At 28.6% G+C, this 9,823-nt stretch overlaps 1 protein-coding gene across 7 annotated transcripts in view; it reads left to right on the top strand.

Moving 5' to 3' along the window:
- The first annotated feature begins 3,114 nt into the window (after window positions 1-3,114).
- The window catches only part of LOC100574753 (facilitated trehalose transporter Tret1), an 11,348-nt gene continuing 4,639 nt past the window's right edge, over window positions 3,115-9,823 (top strand). Inside the window, exons 1-5 of one of the 7 annotated variants that reach the window (XM_029490164.1) lie at window positions 3,115-3,194; window positions 3,353-3,393; window positions 5,351-5,437; window positions 7,250-7,348; window positions 8,108-8,252. In XM_029490164.1, the coding sequence (XP_029346024.1) occupies window positions 5,387-5,437; window positions 7,250-7,348; window positions 8,108-8,252 (295 nt within the window). In that variant the 5' untranslated portion in view covers window positions 3,115-3,194; window positions 3,353-3,393; window positions 5,351-5,386. Of the gene's footprint in view, window positions 3,195-3,232; window positions 3,394-4,135; window positions 4,166-5,350; window positions 5,438-5,979; window positions 6,019-7,249; window positions 7,349-8,107; window positions 8,253-9,823 lie in introns of those variants that run through there. The other 6 variants (XM_029490163.1, XM_029490167.1, XM_016802190.2 and 3 more) reach the window with 6 other exon arrangements.

Genomic DNA, 9,823 nt, shown 5'->3' with positions numbered 1-9,823 from the left:
CTGTAACTAAGATTGTTGTAATGTATTGTATAATAATAAAAAATATCAACTAGAACTGAATATTTGATCTATCTTTCCTGAAACTCTCGAGTTACGGTTAAAATATAATTCATACAATCATATGGCTCTGAAAACCCTCTCTCTCAATTATCTAAATATAACAGGTTCTCCAACAGATTACACCATATTATCTGGAGCAGTGATATATGTAATATACAACTAACTACATTTATTTTTTTTATCATTTTAAAAATAAAATATTAATTAGGTAACTTAATAATTAATAATTTAATTTTTATATTTTTATAAATATTATAAGTAAAGTTAATTTACTGTTTTAAATTTTACTGATTAAAAAATGGCATGATTATTTTACCAACAAAGTTTTCGTAATTTCATCATCACTATATTTGCAGGATATTCCCCCAGTGCAATATCTAAATTTCCCCCTGGTTGAGAACCACTGTTTTAGAGTTCATATCAAGGAACTGTTTTCTTCATATTCTGTCTTTGTGTCTCCGTCCGAACGGAAAGTATCGAGATACTTTAAGAAAATAACTATTGCGCAACGAAATATGCGAGTACATCCGGGGGACACACGGCGGGTGATTTATAGAACTATAATAGGTAGCAGTAGGAACAAGAACGTCAGCAGTGAAGGACCCACGGTGACTGTATAGTCACATGTTTCATGGTCCAGCATGACTCCACAGGACACCAGGTCAAAAATCACGGAGAGTATCAGCTGGGATAGCGGTGCGGTCCGCCGATAACCCCTCTTTTTCGCCCAGTGGAATCATCCCGCCGGCCGAGTCGGATATCTGGTCGCCGCCGATTCCATAGCACCGATATATTCGCCATTCGGTATTATTCAGCTAACTTATCATTTCTCTCTAATCTTCTTTCCTCTAAAATTGACAGTCCAGAATCACTATACCGTGTCTCATTCAATGTCCCCTCCCGCCGTTCACGATAATCTGTTCCATTCCATATACCTTTCTCTTCTTCAAACTACTATCTTAACTCACCGATCATCTGTCTTATGCGCATTGCCAATACTGACCCAGCATTCTCACTGTAAAATTGAGCCTCGTTTCCATAAAGCAAATTATTATATTCATATATTAAAGGGTTCGTCCTGTATTGTAAAATAAATAAAAATAAAAATAAAATTATTTATAGTCTTGGGTAAAGGTGATAATACATAATATATTAATATCGAAAATGTTTGCTTAGTGTGCCTTAACATCATTAAACGAAACTACTGACTACAATAATATTATGTTCATAGTTCATAGTTTCAGCCTTCAGTGGTTACGGCCAGACGATGTTAAATCAGTCAGTCAATCAAGATGTACCTATAAAAAACTATATTTATTATTATAATAATAATTATATATGTGTATATAAAAACTTTATAACAGCAGTCTACGCTAGATATTCATAGAAAACGTGCTCTGTGTACCGATTTAGATAAATCTAATTAAATAATATATAATATATAATTATATTATATTATTTTGTTAATTCACTTTGGGAAGACAAATTAACAAAACGTGCTCTGGTGGAAACAAAGGTATTAAACAAGTCGAAACTGTAACGCGTTACACTATAGAAATATTATTTTTCAAAAGTAATTTAAATTACATTTTTGTTAATTGGAAATAATTATAATGAAATTACGTAACACGTTACAAACAAAGTAACGCTGTTACATCAATGCGTTACTTTCGTTACGTTACCACCCAACACTGCTATTATAGTGTCTAATCAGCACATACAACTGACAATTACGCATCTAATCACTTTAAAATTAATTAAACAATAAATTATTTTATATAAGTGATAGTGTTAATGTGGGATGTATACGTATTAGTTATTAGTTATTATTAGTATTTATTACTTAATATTATATAGATATTGCTCAAATATAGACAAAAGTGAACCAAGTCAATTGTGAACATTTTATCAATTTTATCAGAAGAAATTGCTAAGTGACAACTCAGTGGCATGTTCAGTAACAATTATTACGATTGTCTTCAGTGTTTACGACATTTCAAGAAACAAAGGAACTCCAATTACCTACCCACCGACAAATCACTATATATAAGTGGTCGGGTGTGGTAATATCTGTGAGTACGTACCCATCAATCTATCAGAAACGCAAGATATTATGTACCTACACGAATTTAGTTGTATTAGGTTCAAAGCTTCCATCAAAGATATTGTCTAACTACTATTAGAACTTATCTAATAATATAATATGGGAAAGGATTCGGGAAACAGAGTCTGCATAAGAAAACTTTTACCAGATTTTCGATTGTATAGTCTTGTGAATTAATTACAATTTTTTAAAAAATGTATTATTGATCAGATTCAATTTTTGGAGAACTTAGGACAATAAAAAAAACAAGTAGATCAAGAGTAGTCCTGATAATTCATTATAAATTGATTTGTACAACAATAGAACACGACTAAATTCCAAATTCCTATGGTGCATTTTTTCATCTTCCAATCAACTCACACCAAGATTTATGATCTCTGTGACCATCTTTTTTATACGTAAAACTTTTTCAATAATTATAAAAACAAATATTATGTTAGTAGTTTATTATACTAAGATTTCAATTAACTAAAATAAATGAAACAGAGTGATTAACAGAGTAAACACTAAAGTATAATATTTTAGTATTTATAGCCACTTTAGGAACATTTTATTTATATCATATACGTAAAGCGTAATATTATGATAGATCTTGACTTAATGAAAGGTATCTTAAATAGTTGTTTTCACTTGAGATGTATATATTTTATGTACTTTTGTATTTATAAAACTTTGAACCTGTAAACAACATTTTCTATTGCAATTTGAATTAGATACCGTTTATTTTATAATAACATAATACGATTTCTTAACTGATTTTATACCCAAGTAGTTATTTAATATTTATTTTACACAATTTTCAAATTAAATGTGGTATTAATAATCAAATACCAAAAATAACGATATTAATCTAATTTACAAATATAACATTTAAAATAAAATATATATTACGATAAGATTTTATATTCTAAAACACTTAATAATAATTATTGTGGAATACTGTGTACTCGTTATTAAATCAGTGTAAATTGAGTGATAATCACATGCACATAAACTGATGCAATTATACATAAAAGAATAAGCTCAGTAGGTAGGTATACGTTTTTATTTGAACATAATATTTTCTTATTAATATTCTTAAGACACCGAAATTCCGAAAATCATTATACATTATTTATTTAACAGTGTTAAAGTGTTAATTTTAAAACAATATGATCAATAAACTGGTTTATTTATTGCTTTTATAAGGTATCTACTATTAAAAGAAAATCATCAACTATAAGTAAAAGGTAAATATAAATATTATTATTTCTATATTATATTTTTCTGGTTATAAATTCTTATTTATATAAATAGGTACCTAGCTATTATATTTCTTTATTTTAAATTATTTTAAGATTTTAATTACCTGCCTATATAAAGCATGAATAAATTATTTTAGACTATACTTAATTATACCAACATTAAAAATGTCACCGAAAAAAATGTACAGAACATTATATTTACTCGTGAGAAATAAACCCTCCATTTTCGTATTTATACGTTTAGTTTAGCATATTATATAGATTTGATTTGTCACAGAAATAATTTTAAATATAAAACCAATATTTCTTATCGTTCTGATAAATTTGAAAATCTTTTGTTCATGTAATTTTTTAAATACATTTTATGAACTTCCTATGGCCTATATTTTAAAAATATAAGTAATAGTGATTAATCAATTTATTAATCATATAAATATTTTGTAAATACTTGAAAATGAATGGAAATTTGAAATATGTGTGTTCTGTTAAGAAATGTTTATCATTTTAGAATCATTAACAACACTTGTATTAATATTATACCTTATCATAAAGAAATAATCTATTATCAATTATCTAATTTTGATTGGACTATAAGAATCTGTGATGGAAAACTTTATCTGGGTATAAAAACTTACAAACTTTTGTTTCAAAAATTAAATTGGAAACATTTGTTTGGTAATTGTTTTAAATTTGTTTATAATTTTAGCCCGTCAGCTATTTCAGATTCTGAGCGGAGGGATGAATGGTTGGTAAAAATGTATGTTATTTTTGATATTTTTTATTTGTGTCTGTATGCACGAAAATTAGAAGAAAAAATGCTTTGATTATTGTATTTGTGGTGGTTTCTGGTAATAAATTGGATCTAGTTGATACTTTTGAAAGATTAAAATTTTAAATTCCTAGTGTTTGTCAAAATTATAGACAAAACAAAAAAAAGTTAAAGAAAAATGGAATTTTTTCACAAAAACTGTTTTCGACGAGATTTTTGTTTTATTGGTGTAACTCAAAAACTAATAACCATAGATTTTTAAATTTTTACCAATTATTTATATTATCATTGCCTGTTTATGATAAAATTTTAATAATATTTTGTCACTTTTTGAGTTAAATATAAACATTTTAAATTTGTTTCTATAAATGCAATACAAGGTTAATTACTCGGTTAATTATATTTTATTTATATATATTTTATTTCAACTATGAAATATCAAAAATACCTATTTCCAATATTATTTTTATGCGTGCTTAAGTTTGTAACGTATCTAAAATTTTTTCAAGGGGGGGGGGATATAAAATGTTTAATAGACATTCGGTGTACACATATTATATTCGTATATTATATACAATATGTTATATTGTGTTCAAAATTTAGTCTCCGGGGGGAATATGACCCCCATATCCCCCGTAGATACGTCTCTGGCTCAGTTCAAATTTTGACAAAATTCATCAAAATCAAGAAAATTTAAAACATTTTTTATCTTACGTAGTTCATATTATACCCAAAAAATCGAAAAATATATTAACATAATTTTTTTTATAGATATTTTAAGTTCAAATTTGGACAAAATTAGATATATTTTATATACGATGACTAACAATCTTAGTTATAGTGTTGCGGTGGACAAAAATTATTCGTGTGTACTTAATACTTTTAAAGCATATTTTTTTATACACACAATGACATTTTAAAAATCAGTGTTTTTAGCAATATTCATTCAAATAAAATTATCATCTAATTCTGTATAGCAAAATGCCCATTTGCCCACCTCTCTTATTTTTATTTACACTTGTATGATAATAGTTTGATTATTTTTATACATAAATAATTATTTTATTAGTTTTTAAGTTTTAAATCTATATTAATACAACAATTGATATAACTTTAAATTGGCAGATGATTATTTAACAAATTAATAATGTACCGATTTTTTTTAATTTACAGAAAACTTTGCAAAATACAACCAATCTGAGAAAAGAAATGGAGTCCAATATTAACTATAGATACAGCTTTAAATCCATTTTCGCTCAAGTTAGTTATTATTCAAATATTTGTATAAGATAACTAAGTATTAACTACGATGCAAATAATTTACGTATTCAAATTATTTCATAATAGTATATTTCATTCATATTCATATAGTTTTTATAGTCTCACAGAAATCTTTTATATTGTGGAAGGTGCTTAACATTTAAATAATTATAAATTATAACTCTTTTTTATATCTTACATAACTTATTTGCTTAAAATATCAAATACATGTCCAATAGGATTATCATACCACTTGTATGACGTTGATCCAACAATATCATATTATATAATTCGTATCATTAATTTCAATATTAATCTGTAACCTTTAATTTTTGCTTTTAAAATTATGATGACTAACCTAACCTATAGTACGAGTTTTATTCTGGTTTATATTGAAACACCGATTTAAGTTAGATTATCGTAACTACTTTTGACTTTGTGTCATAGGTATGGCTTAACGCTTTAATGTATTTGAAAGTATCTGAACGGTACAAACGGATCAATTTTTTTACAAATTACAATATGTTTTTTTAAATATATAGGTTGAAAGAAAACTTGTGACATACATACGATTATTTTATGTAAGTTATATATTAAGATAAAAACTACTAATTAAAAATGTATACGATTACATATTATTAAGTTTACCCACATCATGCTGTTTTCCAGGGCGAAATCATGCGGTTCATTAACCGAGACCTAAACTTGCGATATAAAATATCACACAAAATCTAATAATAATTTATTAATCGCATAATAATATAGAGGTCACAAAAATAAATGTATACCTCGATTACCTGGTATAGTACACCTGCACTTAATTCATGCCGCATTAGAAAAAGCCATATTAATATTTAAAACAAATGCGCTTGCTTCGACACGCCCAACGAAAAAAGACGTAACTCACTTTTACAATATTTTTTTTTTTCAAAGTGGTTTTACTGGTGTTACTGGATTTCCGACGAAGATGGTAGTAACTCAATCTTATTGTTCACAACGTCTTTGTTTGATTAAATACAACAATTAGCGTCGCCGGACAACCAGAAAAACAGTAACACCACATTGAAAAAAAAAAAAAATCGTAAAAGTGAGTTACGTCCTTTTTCGTTGGAGGCGTCGGCTTGTGGACCTCAATAACGATTTGCTAGTAAATAACACATTCATTTTTAGTTGATACGGAAAAAAAATACAACGTGTTAATATTACAATATTGAAACGAAGTTTTTTATGGCACGATGCAGGGCTAGCCGGGAAAAAACGTTCCTGACGAGATACCATAATTTATAATATATTAAACAGTTATTTTAGCCAAAACATCCAATTTTTATTCCATCATACTGATCGATCTAGTAATGCGATAATACTTTTTAAGACAGATTTGAATTTGTTATTATGTCTACTTGAGATTGGTTAGTACACTTTTCCCAATTTCACCCCCCCCCCAACCTCAAAAAATGTAGATGGAATATTTTGAAATTTCGGAATTTTCAAACGTTGATTATTCGGGATTTATTCGGAATTTAAATCAGAAATCTTGAAATGTGGACTGACCGATCTCAAATAAACATTCTAACGACTTCAGATCAGTTTTCTGAAATATTACCGCATTATTAGATCGATCGGGACAAAAAAAAAAACGGAGCTGTAAGTTGTAGTGACGTTCCGCGATAGATTGATTATAAATATCTTGTGTATATTGATTATTGATAATACATCACTACACTACGTATATTATGCATTTATAGTTATTATAATTAATAAAATATATATGCAATAAGTATATAATATAAACAAGTATTGAATTGTACGTAGGTAATAAAATTTTTGTCACGCCTGCACCGAAAGTTTGGTTTTCGACCGCGGTTGAAGCGATGGAAAGCGACCTTTTTTCATCCAGCAGGCCGTAAAGTGGTGAGAAAAAAAGTAGAAATTTTTAAAAGTGTTGGGCACGTATTCCATATACAACCAGACACTAAACTCTGTAACACGGTCCTTACAAAACATAAACTTTTGGTTACATCTTATATACATATTATAATCTCCTTGCATGACGCGGAAACATTTTTATTTCATGAAATTGTTTTCGTAGAATAATCTGATTGTTGCATATATCTCTATATAATATATAAAATAGTGCTTTACCTTTGCCGTGATTACATATTTTTGTGCGTCACGTTTGGTATAGACTAGATAATAGAAAACAGGTATAACGCGAGGATTTGAAACGTCATAAGATCTGCATATTATTTATTTATAATTATTATAATATATAAATTTTAATAATTTGGTGACTTTAACATCAATTTTAATGATAAGAAATCGGAAACTTTTAAAACTTTCCTTATGGACACATTCAATTTACATATTATAAACAATCCAGCAGAATCTACAACGAGAGATGACACCTGTATTGATGCAGTATTTTCAAGTTATTTGGAAAAAATTACATAACAAACATACTATTATATTGATATTTGCTTGTATTTTGAATGGTTCCACTAAAATGTAGTAGTAGGTACCTAATCTATAATATTTATTTCTACCGGGTGTCCCATGACAGCACTCACTTTTTATTGTATGTATAATAAATAATAATAATTATAATTATTATTATACAGATGTACCTAACTCATATTCTAACATTAAGCGCGGCGTTGTTTTGCATTGCAGAGCTTGGCATTGGCTGGACCGTGTTTCATACAGACCGGGATCGGTATAGAAATTACGTGTTCAACAATAATAATTGGAGCATTAGCGAGCAATAAGAGCAATAATGGACTGCCACCATTGACAGACGAACAAGCATCTTGGTTCGGTAAGATGACTTATTCCTATACGAAATTATTTGGACTTGACAGTTTTACATAATATACCGGTTACATAATTGTTTTCGACTACAATTAATTCATAATAACGGTCGTACAGGCGTCTTATATCGACATATCGTACAAAGTGTGAACTGCGAATATAATATTATAAATATAGGTGATTGATGTGAGTCTTACCTTGACTAGCAGTCCTCGGACCGTAATCCTCGGAAACAGGTGGAGGACGAATTTCATTTAATCGGAAGTGATGATGCTCGCATATTGTATACTTACAAGGACTCGTTTCGATGGAGTGTTAACGAAACTGAACGCAGCGGTGAACGGCGACTCGAAAACAGGCATAAACCTCGGCATAAATAGGCGATCGCGATGGGTGTTGCGTGCGAAAATATCGGTGACCACTGACCACTATTCTTGTTTAACCGTAAAGGGGGATTCGTAAAAGTTGAATATATTCAACTATGTGGTATAGTTTGGTAACTGTGGTAACCGTGATAATTTCACACGACACGACGAGGTGTGAATCCCCCTTGACGGTTCTGATTGGTACTGCAGACCGAAGGTGAATATCGTGGTTATCACTTATGCACATGCATGTAAAGACGAGTTTGCTCTACACCGTGTCCTTTTCAATATTACGTAGGTAACACGTTGACTAAAATTTGTGTAGAATAATAGAATATATTCGACATAACACGAGATGGTGTGGTGGAAACTCGTAATTAACCTCCCCATATGGACGGTAACTGGATAAAAAAAAGCCACGGGTAAAAAAGCTACAGGATACAAAATACATGGGACAAAAAGTCATGGATAAAAAAGATATCGATTTATTTTTGTGCTAAGACAAAAAATCAAATATTTTAATGTATTATTATTTATTTTGAAATTTAATGCGATTAATACAATTTAAAAAAGTCAAAATCTACAATTTAAAATTGCTTGTTTAAGCAATAACTGTCAAATATTCATATAATATAATAATAACGAAAATGAGTCAAAAAGTTAATTTATTTTAATTGTTACAAATACATTTTTTATGAATGACTTTTTTATCCGTGGCTTTTTTGGCGGTAGATTTTAGATTCTGAGTGGAACGATGAATGTATTGATTTTACAATGATGTGTGTTTTTTTATTTTTTTTACTTTTTTTTTTATTTTTTTTTTTTTTTTGTGTCTGTGTACACGATAAGTAGTCGAAATAATGCTACGATTTTCAACTTCAGTATCTTGTTCGATCAGAAAGTGAATATCGTTGGTGCATTGGGGAGGTCAAAATTTAAATTTCCCAGTGGTTTTCAAAAGCGCCGGGAAAAACAAAAGTAAAATTAAGGAAAAACGGGAATTTTTACGCAAAATCGATTTTTCACAAAATTGAATTTGGTTTTTGGTGTAATTTAAAAAATATTACCATAGATACATGAAATTTTGACTGAATGTTTATCTTAGCATCTTCTATACACCATAACATTTTCAAAATATTTTGATGTATTTTGAGCTCTTTACGGACATTGTTATTTTCCATTTTTTTTTAAGTTTTTTTTTCTAAAAATATCA

The sequence above is a fragment of the Acyrthosiphon pisum genome, chromosome A2 (assembly GCF_005508785.2).
Source record: "Acyrthosiphon pisum isolate AL4f chromosome A2, pea_aphid_22Mar2018_4r6ur, whole genome shotgun sequence".
NCBI lineage: Eukaryota > Metazoa > Arthropoda > Insecta > Hemiptera > Aphididae > Acyrthosiphon > Acyrthosiphon pisum.
This window is presented reverse-complemented; position numbering and strand designations above follow the sequence as displayed.